This window comes from Leptonychotes weddellii, chromosome X (assembly GCF_054177405.1).
Source record: "Leptonychotes weddellii isolate Sample4059 chromosome X, ASM5417740v2, whole genome shotgun sequence".
Lineage (NCBI taxonomy): Eukaryota > Metazoa > Chordata > Mammalia > Carnivora > Phocidae > Leptonychotes > Leptonychotes weddellii.
The window spans coordinates 105,002,668-105,023,386 of record NC_138385.1 but is presented as its reverse complement, the minus strand read 5'-3'; the positions used below and the strand labels follow the sequence as shown (position 1 = coordinate 105,023,386).

Genomic DNA, 20,719 nt, shown 5'->3' with positions numbered 1-20,719 from the left:
GGCAAGCACTGCTCCCATCCCTGCTGCCCAAGGAGCTGGACTTTTCCAGGCCCACCCTGGCAGGAAAGGAAGGGTACAGAAGGGGTCTTGGAGGTCTGTGTGGGTGTCCCTCTGCGGTCACCAAAGGCTCTGGCACCCACTAGTTAAGCGCACAGACGTCCCTGCAGAAGGTCACGGTTGAGCCCTACGACCAGACACAATGCAGACATGGCAACTCTGTTTGTCCAGCTGAGTCACGGTCAGCAGAGAATGGGCAACACCTTGAGATTTGTATAGCGAACTTCAGAATGAGGAAGAGAAGCACAAGACAAAGCAACGGATCACGGAGAGCATGGACCCCTAGGACCTCTTTACACGCCCTCTTTTCTGGGAAGATCCACATCTAGCCAACACACTCACTGGAGCCCAATCCACATCCGCCTTGTATTATGTCAATCCCGAGGGGAAAGCATTTGCAGGGTGCTCTTCATGGTATCTTCATGATCAGGTCCAGAGAGGAAAAGACAAAATCTCAGCCACCGATAAGCACGCCCTACCTACGAGACAAGAGTGTGCTGGACACACCCAAAACTGAACATTTACGAGGATAGAAACAAGACAGGTTAATTTCTACTATGCTGAACACTGACATCCTATAGCTCATTTGCGTCTTATTTTTCCCACAATGGAAGTTAAAAAAAAGAAAGTTAAAAAAAAAAAAAAACACATTTGCATGAAGGTCATCCATGCAACTGAGCCAACAGTCATTTGTTAGCTCTGCATTTTGTTGGAGACAGAGCTCAACTGGAATTTTAATAGGTAGCCACTAGCCTCAACCCCCCCGCCCACGGAGTATGAAATTTCTGGATGTGATGCAGGAAATTTCTGGACTGTGTTCCATTCCTTGAACAACGTTAATGGCCATTGGTATTCTCAGACTCAAATTCAAACTGATACACCCTTGTCTTCCCTTCTGGTTTCAAGACCTAAAGTCACCAGACATGAAGCACTAAAGACATGGGATGTGGATCACCACATGATGTTTTCTTCACAAGCTACAAAATGCACATCAGACGATAAAAAATGCACACATCATATCTGTCTTAGCTTTTGTCCCCAAGAAAAAGATTCTTGAAAGAGCAATTTGGAAAATAAAAATCATAGGCTCTGCCAAGTATGAAGATTTACATCACGGTACAATTCCTGTGCACCAGACATATGGTCTTTTTATACACACACACACACACACACGCACACATGCGCGCAAGCGCACGCATGCGCACGCACGCCATCTGTGGTTATAACCGAACACATTCAGTTCAAACTTATAAAGTTAAGTCTGTGAGGAAAACCAAGATATCACAGTAGGTTCATCACACTAAGAGATAAGATAAAATCTACAACCAAACAATTTTCCAAAAGGTCCTACTGTGCAGTAGATTTCCAGTTGCTTAATGATGCTTAATTTCCAGTTCCTTAAATAATGCCAGGTCCATGACTTTGTACGGATATCCAGGCTCTTTATATACATCCAGACTTATAGAATATGGAAATGTCCTTATCCCGTGGACACGACCCTTCTTCAGGGCTGATGTGCAGCTCTGATGTGCAGGTTCAAATCATCCTGTTTGCAACATGAAATAAAAAAGAATTTTGTTAGTTTTCAGACTAACTGGGTAAGTGTTGTAATTATCATACTAATAATTCAAAAATAACTCAATAATACACACACAAAAACCAACTTTCCATTGAAATTCTTCTTGCAAAGACCCACAAGCACGAATTCTAAGGGGTGGGAAATGCTTAATAAAATAATTTATTTTTTAATAAATTATTAAATTATTAAATTATTAATTGAGCAGTGAGATGCCCGGGTTGGCTCAGTCAGTTCCCAAGGATACGCACCGCCTTGAGAAAGTTATTCCTATCTGCAGAATCTGCTAAAAAGGTAGCTGGGGCAGCTGGGGGCACAATTCCTAACCATGAATAGAAAACTATCCACTGAGTACACAACAAACCCCATCGGACGGCAGATTTGTGTTTCCTTAAGTAAATTTAACAGTATCTCTGTTACAAAAAGGCCCCAGTCCTCTGATTTATCAACGAAATGTCCTTCACTAGAAAACATACCATGTCTTTCATCATTTAAAGATTACTGGATAAAAATAATGCATAAAATATTATGGGCAAATCATTCAAAATTGAAGCAAATGAAGAGAACAGAAAATAAAACCCGAATTTAGAAACCCCTTCTATTTTTAAAACTCGTAACTGGCCTTCACTAGCTTTGCAGGAGCTGGAAAAGCTAAAGAGAGTCTTTAAGAAAACCTCAGGAGAACGATCATTATGTGTTGAAAAGACTAAAACCCATCAAGCAGACATGTTCCGTTCTCATCCACATGGCCACCTGTTTCTCTTACTGAATTTTTGTTTCCATGTTTTAACTTTTAGGCAGGTTGCCTCTCGTTATCTGCATGGCAATACCAGCCGAGAGTACAGGTTTCTGGTATACCACGCCTCCCTCCCTGCGAGGAGGGCTCTATAACGGTGTCAATTTGCACATGATATTGACCGGACAATTATTTCTCCCATTCCTCATAAGCACTGTTGGGGGGACAGAGGCAAAAAACAAGAAAAGTCAAGGAGTAGACATATCATCGGCAGTATCTTGCTTCTCTTCCTTCCCGCAATTTTTCTTGCCTGGGTGTCGTGAGAAGGAAAACCTGATTTAAGTGGTGTATGTCACCGAGCTCCTCACAGAACTGGAGTAACTGAAAGGTCTTTACTACCCACATTCAAAAATCCTTCAAAGTCATCAAGTCATAGATTCCACAAACACAGAGTCATAGACCTTCAAAGGTTCCAAGAAATGAGAGACTCAAAAATCCATTCTTTTAAATGTCAAATGGAGCTTAGCAAATTCCATAGGAGGTGTTCACTGCTGTCATCAGTTTTTAGTGAAAAGGGGACCCAAAAAAAACCCTTTTGAAAATATTTGGTAGGAATCTATGAGGAAGTTGGTGTGGAACTCAGGGTTTCCAGAACACAAGAATTCAGGAATCTTTACCAAAGGGGCTGTGTCCCTGGAATGTGTAGGCACACACGCCTCTCACAGGGTCTTACTTAGCCCTAGATTCTCCCCCAGCAGGTGTGGGATGTTGGGGACAGTGCTGTCTCCAGGCCACACCACATCTTGAGTAACACACCCCAGGGCGTTGAGGAAGCTGATGCTCGGAAGGACTCCATCTAGCTCCGCCCCACTGCTCGAGTTCCAGTGGATGAGGGAAGCCCCACTCCAACAACGCAACATCCCCTTGAGGTGAGGACACGTCAACCTCACCGATGCGTAACTACTAAAACTAAAGATATACCTTCCAGATGAGGATTCCTGTCCTCAGAAATTCTTGAAGACTTCCAAATCTTTCGGTGACACTGGAGGGGCCGTGTTCCAGTCATTCTCGGGATACGCTTCGAAGTTGGAGGTATCACCCTCGCCGCACAGCTTGGGCACAATGGGGGGCTGCAGGGCAGGGGCATGACACAGAGGCACAGTCAGAAGGGAATGGTGTGTACCTGGATGGGACATGCATCCCTTTATGTCTATGACTTCGCATACAAATGGAGATGGTTTGGGGGGAAAAGCACAAAACATCGAAGTTGTCCTTCCTTTGTTTATGAACGTGGAAAGCTTTGAATTGGAGATACTGCCAATAAGCTATCTGCCAATGGTGCAGTACGGGGAAGGAAGGGAGGAAGGATGGTAGCCAGCCCTCGCTTCTTAAATTCTAGACTGGAGAACCACCCAGATTCCTTGTTAATGCAGATTCCAAGGTCTGCCCAGGTCTGAGTGATTCTGTGGTAGCTGGTCCAGTGGCCAAGAGTTTGGAAAGTCCCAGAGAGATGTCATGAAGAAGCTCCAGCGTTAGTATCACCAAAGCCAAGCCTCAGTCCCATATCGATAAAATGAGGTCACTGGCATTGAAAAGGAGGTCAGCCAAAGGTTCCCGTAGAGGGCCAGCCAGTAAGTATTTTTGGTTGTGCAGGCTGTAACATTGCTGTGCTGACTACTCAGCCTCTGCCCCGGCAGGGCGAAAGCAGCCACAGACAACATGTAAATCAATGCAGGTGGCCATGTGCTAATAAAACTTTATTTATAAAAACAAGCAAGGGGATGGGCGCCTGGGTGGCTCAGTTGGTTAAGCGACTGCCTTCGGCTCAAGTCATGATCCTGGAGTCCCGGGATCGAGTCCCACATCGGGCTCTCTGCTCAGCAGGGGGTCTGCTTCTCCCTCTGCCCTCTTCCCTCTCGTGCTCTCTGTCTCTCATTCTCTCTCTAATAAATAAATAAAATCTTTAAAAAAAAAAAAAAAAAAAAAAAACAAGCAAGGGGCTTCGGGAGGAAATAGAGCAAGAGAGTAACACTTGGTAATGCATAACCTTCTAAGATTGATTTGGTTTTTGAACAATGAAAATATATCATTTAGTCAATGAAAAATAAGTCATTTAATACAATAAAACACTTAAAAGCAGATCACTGAGACGCTGGTGGTCTGGGCTGGACCCTAGGTTCTGGGCTGGGGGCCAGGCATAAGCATTTTTAAAGTCTTTCCACTGATTCTAAAAAGGCCAAGGTTGAGAATGTCGTTATTGAAGACTCATGTCAAAAATACATTTCAATCCTGGGTCGCCTGGGTGGCTTAGTCCGACTGTTGATTTCGGCTGAGGTCATGACCTCAGGGTCGTGAGATCAAGTCCCCCAGCGAGTCCACGCTCAGTGGGGAGTTGGCTTGAGATCTTTCCCTCCCCCTCTACCCCTCCCCTGCTCACATGTGCATGCTCCCTTTCTTTGTCTCTCTAAATCTTTAGAAATATATATATACACAATATATATATATGCAATAAATATATATATATATATACATATATATTCAGTTCAAAGAAGGGTGATCTAGAAAATATTCTCCATCTAATCTACCACCATCACTGCACAATATCCATAAGTGCTGGACAAACACCTGATCTGTGTTACACCATTTACCATTCCCGATTAGAAACTGGTGGGATGGGACTCATCTTAGTCATAGTTCCAGTGAGGGACAGAGCCAGGTCTCAAAAAATCCAATTGTAAAATGTGGGGTCTTTTTTTTTTTTTTAAACATTTTATTTATTTATTTGACAGAGAGAGACACAGGGAGAGAGGGAACACAAGCAGGGCGAGTGGGAGAGGGAGAAGCAGGCTCCCTGCCGAGCAGGGAGCCCGATGCGGGACTCGATCCCAGGACCCTGGGATCATGACCTGAGCTGAAGGCAGACGCTTAATGACTGAGCCACCCAGGCGCCCTGTAAAATGTGGGGTCTTAACCCATTACCTCTAGGTGTCTCTGTAGCACTAAGATTTCCACTGAAAGGGGATCTTGGCTTATTAACGATTTGAGATGATCAGCTGTATTATACAAATTAATTATGTATCAGCCATAAATAAACAAGTCAGAGTCAGACTCTGCCCCTTGCCGAAGACAGGTAAAGGATGCTGAGCTGACAGTCGCCCATGTACGTATGTTGTACCTTCAGTTTCCTTTGTGGGACCGCCTCCCAATCCACAGTTCGGAACCACCGGTGTCGTTTCACGTCATCCGCTCCATTCTTCAAAAGAAACAGGCATCATCAGTAGACAGAATTTTGACAGGACAGGGAATAAAATATTCCAGAGAATCTCTACTTTACTCAGTATAGAATAAAAAAAAAATTAAATCAAATTTAAACAGTGTGCTATGTTTTGAGTAATGGTCCCTGGACCATGAGCTAGGAAGGGAAACGTATAAATGAAGGTGTTTGTTCTGTTCACTTTAATTCATAGTGGAAACAAATCCCGTCATTACTACTCTGGACCACACATAAAAGTAAGACTATGTCTCAGGCTCCTGAGATAAAACAAGACAGACACACGGTCATTTCTGAGTCTGCCACCTGTTTTCGTCTGGACAGTTTTCTTTGGTATTTAGCATCCTCATCATACAGACCTGGAAACCAAGGTTCACTAAATGGTGTAACTGGCTAATTATTGTGAAGCTAGTAAACCATACGACTAGGACTCAAACCCATGATGTCCAACTTCAGAGATCTGAACAGCTACCCAGCAGAACCTTCCAATTATAGTATCAGTGTGTTTGTGTAATAGTAACAGTGTGTTAAGGTCTGTCTGCTTCCTTCTCGAGGGTGATGCCAACGGCCAACTTGCAGATACCAATGGCATCATGGTCTTTGAAAATCCCTCCCAGGTGTTCAGCCTTTGACCCTACCTTCTTCTCCCTTTTAATGGCCCTTGGAGCAACTTTTTTAATCTGTTAAATGTTGGGAGTTGTTAAGATAGAAACACATGAATTCTGTGACATAGGAAGAAGCCAATGGATCTGAATATAACAAAGTTTGTGAAATGTCACCTGGAACCTATGCAGAAGAACTTATTTGGAAATAGGGTCTTTGCAGATATGATTAAGCGAAGGATCTTAGAAGAGCTTATCCTGGATCAGGGTGGCCCTAAATCCAAGGACAGGTGTCCTTGTGAGAGACAGAAGAGGAGAGACACAGACACAGAGGAGAAGCCACGTGAAGATGGAGGCAGAGACGGGAGGGATGCGGCCACAAACCCAGGGATGCCTGGAGCCCCAGAAGCTGGAAGAGGAGGAAGGACCCTTCCCTGGAGCCTCTGGAAGGAGCATGGCTCTGCCCTGCCTGGATCTCAGCGGCCCTGCCCCGCCTGGATCTCAGACTCTGGTCCTTTGTTATAGCAGCCACAGGACACAAATACATCCAAATCAACAGAGGGTCCTGAGAGTTTGGTGGGAATCAAACCTCACACAGAGTCTACTGTGTCTCCCAAGACTAAAGCAGATAACACCAATGCACTGCCCACGTTTAAGTTCCTCCATGGATGTCCAGAACCAGAAATAGCTAAGAAGATGTTCCCAGATTCTCTTAGATTCCGTGGTGCCACAATAGAACCAAAACATGCATATAAGATATCATACCATTTATGCAACAATCTCTTAAATGTATTCCCCTCCACCTGAAAAGTTTGTGAAAATCATAGACTATGTACACATTCTCAAATGATTAATTCACACACAAATGTGCACACCTATGGTCATGGCACTATTCACAACAGCCAAAAGGGGGAAACGACTCAAATGTCCATCAATGGATGGATGAGTAAGCACAATGGGGTCCACCCATGAGCGTGACTCGGCCATAAAAAGGAACAAAGCACTGACACCTTCTAGCATGTGGACGGACCGTGAAAACATGATGCCCAGTGGGAGGAGCCAGACGCAAAACCTCACTTATGGTGTGATTCATTTACATGAAAGCCCAGAACAGGGAATTCTACAGAGACAGAAAGCAGATTAGTGGTTGGTCAGGGCAGGAGGGATGGAAGGATCGGATAACAACAGCATAGGGTTTGGGGTTTCTTTTTGAGATAAAGAAAACGTTCTTTAACACAGACTGTGGGAATGGCTGCATAACTCTGGAAACGTATTAAAAGCTGTTGGACTGCACTCTTTCAATGGGGAGGCGTGTACGGTATGTGACTTATAGGTCAATCATGTTATTTGAACAGTCGAAATAAATAAGCAAAATACCGACATCTTCGAGATGATGGGTGAGTCGTTTACTCGTTTGTGGAGAAGAAGGGATGCGGTATGGACCCAGGTGGATTTCGCATGCCCAGACACCCAGATTTGACATGTAGCCAACAATTAAACACGATCTCCGTGCCTTTGTTTCTATTAATACAAACGTATGGTGCCAAGTGACGGGAATGTCTAGTGGATGTTACATATGAAAACGAACACTGACCTTCATGTTTCCGAGGCGTCTTGTTCTGTCAACAACAAGCAATTTCCTAATGAGGTCTCTATTTGCGGGAAAGAGACAAAAAGAAGAGGCATCTTGATACGGACCCAAGCAAACACAGCATGTCAACCACAATAAAATCTGCCCACCACGTTATGTATCGGGAGAGAGGATCAATTTTCATTTTGCCTCAACATTTTCTCTCAATTGTTTCTTCATTCACCGATACTCACTTCTAAATAATTTATGGAAAGCGGGGTTGGCTACACGGAGCAACAGAGCGAAGGGGAAAAGGTTCATTAAATCATTGTGCAGAAAACGAGCCTTTCAAGAGAACATGCGAAAAAATTACGTGCCTGCCCCAAGTATAGCGATATTTCATGTGCCTGCCCCAAGTATAGCGATACACCCATGAGGCTGTCCTTGCCAAAGAGAAGACATCTGCTTTTACCAAAATGAATGGCCACGCTTTGCCCTAAGGGTCTACTTATTTATGGGATTCTGGCCGTACGCTGCTTGCTCTCCTATAACATGTGAGTCCCTTAAACCCTGCTGCTCCACTCATTCCTTCCTCCTAAATAGCAGGCTGTTTCAGAATACAGGCCCCTTAGGATTAGGCCAGGCCAGTTAGGATCTGACAGTTAAGAGGAGGATCAAGACATTCAGAGGACAGGCTAGTTCTAAGAATAAAAGGTAAAGAAGTAAAAATTGTGTGTGTGTGTATGTCTTTGCACATAATAAAAAGAATACATTATGTATAGTAGTATCTAGAGACTTCAAATATATATTGAAATCCCCCACACCAATCAAAAGACCCATGGCCCAGCTTCAAGAAAGCCATGACACAACTTTACAAGACTAAGATGTACCTTATGCCCACCCCCAGACTCACACCACAGAGTGGGCTCTGTGACCAGCTGGGAAGGCTGAGATCCCAAGGCCCGTGACGATGTATGTGGAGGTCCAGGGTCCCAAGATCCCTGGTGCCTTATGTCTAGACTGTGAATCACCAAACACCACGCTCCTCAAACAATCCCAAATAAATGTGGGTTTTTTTCCTTCTCTTTCCCCACTATTTACCCCCCTGTCAGCCCTGTTAGTGCATATACTTAGAGCTGTCTATACTGGGGTTCTAAATCAATGACATTTTATTTAAAATATAAAATCAAACCCTTACAAAACAAAAGCCCCAAAAGCAAAGGGTACGGATGTAAAGGGACTGTCCAATATGGCAAAGCCGTGTAGGATCTCTGGACGTGTCTGAACTCTGGACGGGCCTGCAATCCTGCGACGGGCTCTGTAGCCGTGGGCAATCGCTTTATTCACAGCGCCCGAAATTCTAGATCGTATTCACTATCCTGCCTGGCTTCTCTGTGACCACTGAGACAGGAAGAAACCCTGGTTAGGTATTTGGTCTACCAAGTTGGCAACAAGCCCCAAAGCTCTGATGTCCTTTCAGCTGTCTTAAGCTCCTGTAAGGAATCTCAGTGTCAATCCAAAGACACAAGGGGCCCAGGCAGGAAGGTGACACAGCCACACGCCGAGGTTGTGCGAACCAACAACAGAAGACCTTGAGAACCTGAAAGTCAAAATTCCACTGTCATGGCACCCAATGGCAGTGATTTGGATATGCAAGCCTCATGAGGGTCCTGCTTCTCAGCCAACTCAGGAAGATCTAGGCAACACTGGGAAGAAGTGAGGTTCTTCTCAACCACCATCTGCCATCAGCAACTACATCCAAGGATCCCAGGTTCCTGCTCTGGCTGAGCCCTCACGTTGGGAACACGGGGGTCCCAGGGCAAGAGAGAAGAGGAGCCTGGGGCTGGTAAAATGAGGAACATTCTAGACCAAAGGATAGCAGCGCTGACACTGCGGGTTCTCCCTTCAGAATTGACTACGAGGAAAAAAGGCGTAGGTAGCAAGACACCAGACGTAGATTAAACTTACGTTTGCTGTATTCCATTCTTTTCCATGGAACGGTGTAAACTTACTCAATATTTCATATGACTGACCTGAGCCCTTGCCACCAATGATGGAAGAAATGACCTCCGAATTTATGCACTGTCCCTTCTCTGGGGAGAAGAGCTGAAGTCATTCCTTGTAAGAGGAAGTGAATACATCCTCTGAGGGTCTGCCTAGCCTAAGACCTTCAGGGGGTCTCCACAAGGGGCTGATTTTGAGAATGCAAGAGACAGTCCACGCTCATTTTACCTGGAGCAAGCACACCAACAGCAACAGCTAAGCCACAGCTATATACGTCGGGCTGGATTCCACCAGTGTGCACACACAGCAAGCTGGCAGATGTTCACACCCCCTAGATTTACCCAGAATGTCAGTGGTCTAAGGTCACCCATTGGCCAAGCTGCCAATGGGTGTAAGTAGATTTTAATCCAAGCAAACCACTGGTAAATTGTTGGCACATACACAAGTAAATTTTTTAAGAAGTCCATGTGACAAAATGTCACTCAAGTCCAATGGGATCCGGACCCTGGAGGAGAAATTCTATATAATAGTTTTCATTTCTTTCTAGGGAAAATAAACTTTTGACTGCTCGATCTCCCTCTGCACCTCCCTGTCTTACCATTCACGGGACAGAGTACCCACCTTCTGGGTGATTATTTTTAATGGAACTTGGTTTTTTTGCTAGTCTTCTAAACTTGCCTGCTGTGTCAAACACAACACAACCTCTGTCCCAACCAGCCCAGAGAAACACTGTCTTCTATTTGGACGGAGAGCCTCTGGGGCGAGTGAGATGACCTTCACCACTCAGAAAAGCAACTGGATGCAGCCAGCGGTCCCAGCAGCTGACCCAGTGTCATGAAACCAGTTTTCTCTGAACTCACTGCCCATGGGCTACTTTAAAAAACAGCAAGAGAGAGAAAAGTTTAATTCTTGACTAAATGCAGCTAACCACCTTGTGATCAGCAGGGCTTGGTGCACCCAGCACCTCACCTGGGAAATGCAAGGAAAGAACTAGAAATCATGGTACAAAAGTGTCTACAAGGTGACCAGATGGACGAAGGTAACTGGAATGCCAAAAGCATTCTGAGATTTTTAAAAAACTTTTCTCTCCTCTGTTACCACAAATTTAATCAACTGCATACCCAAACTTACTAACATTGAAGCCGGAGAAAAGTTCTCATAGCAGGTGTTCATCAGCCTCAATTTTAGCATGAAAAAAGAATTTAAGAATGAAAATAATTTAAGCAGGAGGAAAAAGAGACAGCCTGCTAAAGCCATCAACACTCCCGCCAACTGCAAAACCAGCTAAAGGAGGTGGGGGGTTGGGAGGGACCCTTTTCGTCAAATACCCAAACAGCTCTCTTACTCAATGTGATTCACAAATGCCTTTATTGGGTAACTGCAAATGTCATTTCTCTCAAGACACATAAAATCTGGCCAAGAGTCACGAAAAGGCTAAGTCTCATTACAGTAGAAAAACGACCACCTTTTCCCGTCTTGTGGAAAAGCTGACTGACCAGAAGACGTGAAACACAGAGCAGGGAGAACGGCAGTAAGCTGCCTGCTCTGTGATTTTCTTGTCTGCGATTTTAAAAATAAACACCCCCGACGAGGAGGGAGACAGTTTACTTACTTTACACTGAAATCCAAATGTCTGGGGAAATCTATTTTGCCTGCAAGGATTTTTTGATAAATGCCAAATGGGTTGTCATCAAAAAACGGAGGAAACCTGTAAGAAAAATAAACATCTATTTTTAGCAGAGAGCAAGCACGGAAAAGAATCCCTGCTTTGTAGTGAGCAGGGCACATGGAAGAGGACGGGTAATACTGTGTCCTATTTTTTTTTTTTTTTTGGGTCAAGTAGACTGTACCTGTATAAGCAGCCAGTATTTGAATCTCCATAGTAGACGAATTCACGTAGGTCACACTTAGGGAGCGGGGTGAGAGCAAGGCTGGTTCCTAAGTCATACCTTTAGGCCACAAAGATCTAGCACATTACAGCCAGCAGTCCGTTTTTATAAATAAAGTTTTATTGACAACGCGGCCATGCTCACTCACTTATGTATTGTTGTTTATGGCATAGTTATCGGAAGTAAAGATTGTAGTCCTAGGGCGCCTGGGTGGCTCAGTCGGTTAAGCGACTGCCTTCGGCTCAGGTCGTGATCCTGGAGTCCCGGGATCGAGTCCCGCATCGGGCTCCCTGCTCGGCGGGGGGTCTGCTTCTCCCTCTGACCCTCCCCCCTCTCATGTGCTCTCTCTCTCTCTCATTCTCTCTCTCTCAAATAAATAAAATCTTTAAAAAAAAAAAAAAAGATTGTAGTCCTAGCATAGAAACCAACAGATGTGTCTTCTCTAACACCTTGAAATAGAAAAAAAAAAAAATCTGAAATAAGCTAAGTAAGAAATATACTTAAAACTACTAAGAGCTAGAAAAATAAAATACAAAAGTTAATAAATATATGCCAGATACCTACCTACATGCCCCGAGGCACAAGTTGTACTTTTGGTATTTGCTCGGAGTGCTGAAGGCAAAGACCCTGAACTCAAAAGGAGACCGCTAATGGGATCCTTTAGAAATAGGACTTCTAGTTCACTAAAATAAGCACGGGAAATATCTTAGAAAACGGAGTTTTCATGGGGTGGCTCAGTCAGTTAAGTGTCCGACTCTTGATTTCAGCTCAGGTCATGACCTCAGGGTCGTGAGATCGAGCCCCACATTGGGCTCCATGCTCGGCGCAGAGTCTGCTTGAGATTCTCTCTCTGCCTCTCCCTTTGGCCCCGCCCTCCACTTGTGGTCTTTCTCTCTAAATAAATAAATAAGATCTTAAAAAAAAAAAAATGGAGTTTTCAAACGATATCCTGATGGAAGATGGTAACTTTTGATAGGCAAAAAAAAATGTCCTGTTGACTTCAAATCCATTTCTGACATTTAAAAAAATAAGTAAATAAAAAACCAGAATACAGTGAGTGTAATGGTGGTCTCCAAAAAGATATACCCATGTTCTTACCCTGACAATCTGTGAATGGGAGCTTATTTGGAGAAAGAGGCTTTGCCTTTGGGATTAAGTGAAAGATCCTGACATGATCTAATCTTGGATCAGGGTGACCCTAAATCCAACAACAGGTGTTCTGATAAGAGACAGAAGAGGAGACACAGACTCAGAGGAGAAACCACATGAAGACGGAGGCAGAGATGTGAGGGATGCAGCCATAAGCCCAGGGGTGCCTGGAGCCCAGAAGCTGGAATAGGCAGGGAGAACCCTCCCTTGCCCCGCCTGGATCTCCACTTCTGGGCCTCCAGGCCTGGGAGAACATGGATTGTAAGCCACCATGTTTTTAGCCATTTGTCCTGACAGCTACTAATATACAGAACAGACACATTTAACTCTGCACATACATTACAGAGAAGTGAAAAACTGAAAAACTAAAGAATAGAAAATACAAAAAAAAAAAGGAAATTAATGGGAAAGTTGAGGGAGAAGAGGTAGGTGAATAAGGAAAATGGAAGACACTCAGTAAACGTGAAAGTGTAGCCATGTGTGATAAAGGCATAAAACAGCTTTTATTCTTACGTGACATTTCAGATACACTTTGGAGTCAGCCGAGGCTCAATGCTCAGAAGGCCACAGCGTAATCTCTGAGCCGCTGGTTATTCGGGTTTCATAACTACAAGTACTTTGGCCACTGTTGCTTCTAGAGTTACGAGCTACCACGTCCTGAGAAACTGCGCAGGGCAGGCCCAGGAGGAAAGGTCTATGTGCGCACAGACACTCATCGGGTCCGCGCCAGCCGACTACGCCTTCGAGTTAATAGCTCCTGAGTCAACCGCTGCTGGTCGGTCAGATGCTTTGTCTAACAGTGGCTGGGGAGGTCAGACTCCTTTCTTGGGTGGCGGCCCCGTCTGAGGACAACTGGCTGTATGATCTCATCAGGGGAAAGGCGCACATTCACGAACAGCATGTTAAACACCAGGAGAAAATGCGTCATTCATACCTAACAACATTTATGGACAATAACTATTAAACAAAGTGTTCTCAGGAAGCAGGCGTTACATGACTGTATCATGGGGAAGGTATGTTAGTAGTAGTTTAACGAGAGGAAAAAAATGATAATAAATGAGCAGTACCAGATCTTGCCCGAAGGAAGAGGCAAAGAGAATGGGCATCTGAGAATGAGCCCTGCCCTTGCATGTGGAAAGTGCCCTAAGAAATCTTCAAATCTGTCTTTAATCCAACAGAATAGTTCCAGTTCTTCAACAAGCACTGAGAGCTCGTTATGCAAGCGAGCTGAAGGTATCGAGGGACCCAGTGGCGCTCCGAAGGACGACCCGCTCGTGGGCATGAAGGAAGCTCAAGAGCTTCCTCTCCCAAGTTCACGCCAACTTTGCTACTGTTTCCATCATCTCTCCATGATGACTTGGACATACCCGTTCTCCCCACCTACAGCCACCAGGAGAACGGACCGTCCAGAAACAGGCACCATCGTGGTGGTAACGTCACGCTCCTGATCACCCTCTTGCACAACCACAGGAGAGGCTGGCCTTGGCAGGCGGGCACTCCGGACATGGGTTCAAGGAAAAGAAGGAAGAGTTTTTGGAAAGAAAACAGAACGGGGAGATGCGACCGGTTCACCGTTTTTGACGTCTTCCTCAAAGACCCCCTCCTCTGGTTAGGTGCGTAGAAAACGTGAAGCCTGCATCCTTCTGAGAAAGTGGCAAGGACAAGGGGATGGGCTGTGCAACCGGAGGAGGGCAGAGTGCAGAGTAGGAAAGAGTGCCAGGGACACGCTGTCTGAAGTGTTGACGGCGGTGATTCTCAATGTGGGGTCCCACGGAACCCTGGGGTTCCGTAAGTCTCGATCGGGAGCTTCGGGGGGGCTTCCCCCCACCGCCCCGACTGCAGATCTGAACGTGGATGCTGCGGGACACCTCCAGCTGCTACCAGGGAAACATGGGCAGGAGAGGAAGCAGCTGCAGGGGACAATGAGGAAATTCAGAAGTGGTCCAGGGGAAGGCTCAAGTCTGGCGGAACTGCAGACGGAGCCAAGGAGTGCCCAGGAGGGATCGGCGGGGCTTCTGGCATCAACATGGACTCGTGCCTCTCAAGATATCCCTCCAGAAAGCCTTGACCCCCTCCAACTACAAATGCGTAAATGAAAATACATCACAATGAACACACAGGTCCCTGCCTCGTATGAAATGCGAAGGTCAGCTCAGAGTGTTTTGGCTGGGAGTGGGTTTTAACGATTCATCATCAATTATTCTAATAAGAGCCTCATAACATATTAGATCCTACTTCATTATTTTCTATTCTACTCCTAATATTCTAGTATATTATATTGGAAATACATTATTGCTAATATTCCATGAGAATATTAAAAACATTCTATTTTCTAATATCCTAAAACAGCGTGTTCTAATATTTGAATGGATTATATCCTAATAATATTCTAATCATTCTAATAGTTATTTTTAACATAATAATCCTAATATATTCACTCTAATATGTGCTAATATTATATTCTAATTTTATTCGATTTTATTCTAATTCCAATAATTTTCTTACATTCCATCAGTATCATTTTCCAAACTTGTATTTACTAATAACATCTCATAGTACTATATCCTATATACAGAACATATCCTACTAGAATGTACCGTAGTAATACAGAGAAAACAGAGCTCGTGAACTTCATCTATTAAGCCCTGGCCGCCAGGGTTCATTTATCGTTAAACAATGCTGACCTCTAGTGGTCAGTAATATTAAGGAAGGGAAATGTGCGGCAGGGCATCTGAGGGGAATCTGATGAATATGGGTACATAAATATTCACAACTGTTGTATCTTCTCAACGGATGGGACCTATGTGTGATTCATGTTAACCTTCTGCTCTGCTTGGGACTTCATGGGCTGGGGTGTCTATTAAGGAATTCGGTTCTGTTTGATTTGCTAGACCCGTCTGGGTGAAGAGTAATGGAAAAATACAAGAGACCAGATAGATGATGGATGGATGGATGGATGGCTGGATGGATGAATAGATACACAGGCAGACAGGTAAAGAGAATACATAGATGACAGATAGATGGGTGGGCGGGTGGATGGAGCAATAGATGGATAGATGATGGATGGATGGATATATAGATACATAGATACAGGGATAGATTGATGGATGGATGGATGGACTGATAGATCAAGAGGTATGATGGATGGATGGATGATGGACAGACAGACTGGGAGATAGGATGATAGATAGATAGATAGATAGATAGATAGATAGATAGATAGATAGATAGACAAATAGATATAGGGATGCATGCATGGATGGATGGATTGATGGATGGAAGGAAGGAAGGAAGGAAAGATAGACAGGTAGATAGAATAGACAGGTGATGGATGGATAGATGGATTGATAGACAAATGGATGGACAGACAGATGGATGGATAGATATGATAGATATAGAGAGAGAAGGTGATAAGAGAGGATAGACACATAGATGATAGATACATGGGTAGATAGTTGATAAATAGATAATAGACACGCAGACAAATAAACACAGGTTTTCACAAGACTCCACTCTGGCCACACCCTCAGTGCAGAAATACACCTCTTTCCATCATTCTTTCCAACTGAAAGGGAAGGTTTCCAGGCAAAAAGCTCTGGTCTTTCCCTGCAGGGAATCAGGTGTGGAACTGGGTCAGGCTTTGGGTTCAACTGGGAGTAAACTCCAAGCATCTGCCAAGCTCCCCAGCAGGAAACAGGCCTGAAGAGGGAGGACAAAGGACGAGGCAGGGAGGGCGGAAGGAGGTAGAGGGGCCGCACGTCCGAGGGCCCCCCCAGCCAGTGTCCGGGCACCTCGCAGACCAGCTGCCTGTCAGCTACACCATCAGAGAAGAGCCTTTCCTCTGTAGGACCAGGAGGAATCCCCAGGTCTATGATTTCTAAGCGGGGGATGCTTGCTTTATGTTTCTGGTTGAGGAACATCACACCTGTCTCGTGCCTCAGCCAGACTGGAGTATTCACTCACGGTGATACCTTGATACCTGTTCAACACCTCTGGTCTCTGCACGCGGGGAAAGTGGAACCATGCAAGCCTCATGACAAGCAAGTATGGGCACACACTCTCCTTCCTGGCAAGGAACTCATTCATAAAGTCCTAAACTGTATGCCATTTATTTATCTTTATCCAACACGTATGGTCATCACCTTAGCTCTCTGCCTTGCTCCAAGAGTCCATGCAGAAGATTGAATATTATATTCATGGGAGACAGGGATACTTAAACACGAGGAGGTCCCAAATGCTGGTGCTTCCCATGTGCTTTTGCTCTTACGAAAGCACACTTAACTGTGGGTCCCCATTGCCATGTTGGCATGGGGAAACCGGCACGGGAGGACATCGGTGCCACTGAAAAGCACCGTTCTAGAAGCAGGGAAGAGAAGTGCCAGAGAGTACATGTTGATTCTCCACAGGAGCCCTACTCACCCCGAGTGCATCTCAAATATCAGGATGCCAAGCGCCCACCAGTCCACAGCTCTCCCGTGGCCTTTGCTCTGGATAACTTCAGGGGCCAGGTACTCAGGGGTTCCACAAAGGGTCCATGTCCTGGGGATGGAGAAGGGCATAACAGAAGTTAGCGGTGTTGGGCAAATGCATGCGTCTCAGAAGGACTGAATGGGACGATGACGTCGGTGATCACGACGATGCCCCATCCCCACCCCCTGGACACTTCAAAGTGTTGGAGAGAGAAGCCAACGTTGTCTTAGAGGACTCTAGGAACTGCATGAGGTGACCTGAAGCCAGGACAGAGGGTCAGAACAGATCCTTCTCTCGGGAGCCACTGTGGGATCACAGCCTTGCAAACACCTTCATTCCAGGGCTCCAACTTCAAGAACCATGGGAGAATACCATTGTATGAAGCCCCTCGGTCGGGGTACTGTTACGGCGGCCCCGGGAAAGGCATGTGCTCCCCACACCGGCCATGCACACTCTTCACCTTCCTTCATAAGCACCTGCAGGCTCAGCCCCGCACGTTCTGTATGGCACACCGTCGTCTAATGGAATGGAAGCTAATTGACAGTGGGGAACGGCAGACATCTGAAAATACAACTCTGGAGGTCAAGAAGATGGCCATACTGATTTCCACCTCTGTCTCTCCAGATGGCTGACCACCCCTCACCCGCTAAGACTCTGACAGATGAGAGCACGTCTCTAAGGAGGGCAGCGGCGGCTCAGAAAGAGGATGCTACGGGGCTTCCGTGAGTACGAAGTTTAGGTCCTCCTTGTGGCTTTGCTCCCTGGTTCACAGGAAGGAAAGAGTCAAACGTGCAGACCACTTCACACCCACCGGGATGGCTGTGAAAAACACAGAAGTGTCGGCGAGGACGTGGAGAACAGGGATCCCTCATGCACTGCTAGTGGGGACGCAAGCTGGTGCAGCCGCTGCGAGAAACAGTATGGCGGGTGCTTGAAAAGTGAAACCTCGCATCACCGTGTGATCCAGCCACTACGCCTCCCAGTATATACCCAAAGGAAACGAAAGGCAGGGTGCTGATGACATACTTGCACACCCATGTTCAGACCAGCGTGACTCACAATGGCCAAAGTCAGCTGCCAACCCAAGTGCCCTTCAATGGATGAATGGATAAAGGAAATGGGGTCCATTCACACAATGGAATAGGATTCAGCCTTAAAAAGGCACGACACCCTGACAACTACTAATGACGTGGATGGACCTTGAGGACATGATGCTGAGTGACATCAGCCAGACACAGAAAGACAAATACTGTAGGATGTCACGTGTATGGGGTCCCCAGAGCAGGGAAATGCAGAGAGACAGGAAGTAGATGGTGGCGCCAGGGGCTGGGGGAGGGGGATGGGGAGTAAGTGTTTCACGGGGACAGAGCTTCATTTGGGGAGGATGCAAAGTTCTGCAGATGGATGGCGGGGATGGTCGTGGGACATTACAAATGCATCTAATCCCACTGAACCGTGTACTTAAAAATGGGGAAGATGGTCAATTTTATCCTAAGTATATTTTGCGACAATCTTTATAAAAAATGCAGAGGGGCGCCTGGGTGGCTCAGTCGTTGGGCGTCTGCCTTCGGCTCGGGTCGTGATCCCAGGGTCCTGGGATTGAGCCCCACATCGGGCTCCCTGCTCTGCAGGAGGCCTGCTTCTCCCTCTCCCACTCCCCCTGCCTGTGTTCCCTCTCTCGCTGTGTCTCTCTCTGTCAAATAAATAAAATCCTTAAAAAAAAAAAAAAATGCAGAGACAGAAGAGGCCAGGTGGAGCAGGGTGTCCTCCAAGGAGGGAGGAAGCCAAAACAAGCGTCTGAGAAACAAAGTCAAGGTAAGGCAAGCAGGACCTCGGCAGACGCTGGACACAGGCTGGGTTTGGAAAGGGCTTGGGAATTTGTAACCCTAGAAAGACAGCAGTGTCCGGCTGGTGCTCTACACCAGGGATGATGCCGCGTGGGGTTCTCCACTTAGCGACTGAGACCTTGAGCACGCCTCCAGGCCACCCATGCCCATCTTGCCAACTTACGGGGCCCTTCGTGCTGGGCTCCCAGGCTGGTAGCATGCCCAAGGTCGCCTGAAGCTAGCTGGAAATTGAGCTCTTAGGTCATATTAAGACCAGGTGGAGGTGGCCACAGGTCATTATATATGCATCAGGGACAGTGTCTCCACTTGCATTTGGAAAGGTGAGTCTCTTTCTGGCTCCGTCCTGGGTAAGAGGCACAGGTGGAAGGCTGTATAAATTTCCAGTTTCTAAGTTGCCCTGGGTAGCCTGATACTTCTTTAGAAGAAGACCTTCCTGCAAACGGCGCTGGTGCTTCATGGATGTACACAGAGGCATAAACTGCTAGGGAGCTTCAGACAGCAGTAAACATGTAAAGATGAGACAAAGAGCCCCGGATATTATTCAGAGACCGCTGGTCCAGGCTGTGAATTATCCATGCCCCAGGTCCTTTTTCCTGCTCACCCAGCTCTTGGAGAGCAGGCAAGGTGACACCTGACGTTCTCAGTGTGCTCCCTGTTATCAGTTCCACCGCGGCAGGGGTAGGAGACCGTGTTAATGAAAGAAAGACGGTATTCTAATTGCTCATGTGTTCTTAAACTCTCATCGCCTGCCAGGGCATCTGTACAGGGGCAAACTGTGTTCCCCCCAAAAGTCCTAAACCCCAGAGCCTGTGAATGTGATCTTATTTGGAAATAGGGTCTTGCAGATGTAATCAAGTTAAGATGATGTCATATTGTTGGATCAAGACGAACTAACTCAGTAACTGGTGTCCTTGTAAGAAGAGGGAGAGACCGAGAGATCTCGCTCCACCATGTGAGGACACAGTGAGTAGGCAGCCATGTAAAAGCCAGCAAGAGTCCTCACCAGCAACCAAGTTGCCCGGCACCCTGAGCTTGGACTTCCAGCCTCCAGAGCTGTGACAAATCAATTTCCTGTAAGGCTGTCAACCCTATCAGATTAGGACCCCACTCTCCTGACCTCACTGAACCTCAATTACCTCCTAAAAGCACTATCTCTAAATACAGTTGCCTTGGGAGGGTTAAAGCTTCAACACATGAATTTTGGAGGGACATAATTCAGTCCATAGCAATGGTGGTGACGGTGATATGATGGTGGTGGTGGTGATGATGAGGATGGTGATGATGATGGTGAAGGTGATGATGGTGGTGATGAGGATGGTGATGATGATGATGGTGAAGGTGATGATGGTGGTGAAGGTGGTGATGAGGATGGTGATGATGATGGTGAAGGTGATGATGGTGGTGAAGGTGATGATGAGGATGGTGATGATGATGGTGAAGGTGATGATGGTGGTGATGAGGATGGTGATGATGATGATGGTGAAGGTGATGATGGTGGTGAAGGTGGTGATGAGGATGGTGATGATGATGGTGAAGGTGATGATGGTG

General features: G+C 46.0%; 1 protein-coding gene across 2 annotated transcripts in view; it reads right to left on the bottom strand.

Moving 5' to 3' along the window:
• Nucleotides 1-1,232: 1,232 nt before the first annotated feature.
• Nucleotides 1,233-20,719, bottom strand: part of PRKX (protein kinase cAMP-dependent X-linked catalytic subunit) — a 64,355-nt gene continuing 44,868 nt past the window's right edge. Inside the window, exons 3-8 of one of the 2 annotated variants that reach the window (XM_081809260.1) lie at nt 17,274-17,393; nt 11,429-11,524; nt 7,837-7,894; nt 5,545-5,622; nt 3,351-3,499; nt 1,233-1,603 (exon numbers count right to left, since the gene is read on the bottom strand). In XM_081809260.1, coding sequence (XP_081665386.1) covers nt 3,374-3,499; nt 5,545-5,622; nt 7,837-7,894; nt 11,429-11,524; nt 17,274-17,393 — 478 coding nt within the window. In that variant the 3' untranslated portion in view covers nt 1,233-1,603; nt 3,351-3,373. Of the gene's footprint in view, nt 1,604-3,350; nt 3,500-5,544; nt 5,623-7,836; nt 7,895-11,428; nt 11,525-13,337; nt 14,765-17,273; nt 17,394-20,719 lie in introns of those variants that run through there. The other variant, XM_081809261.1, reaches the window with a different exon arrangement.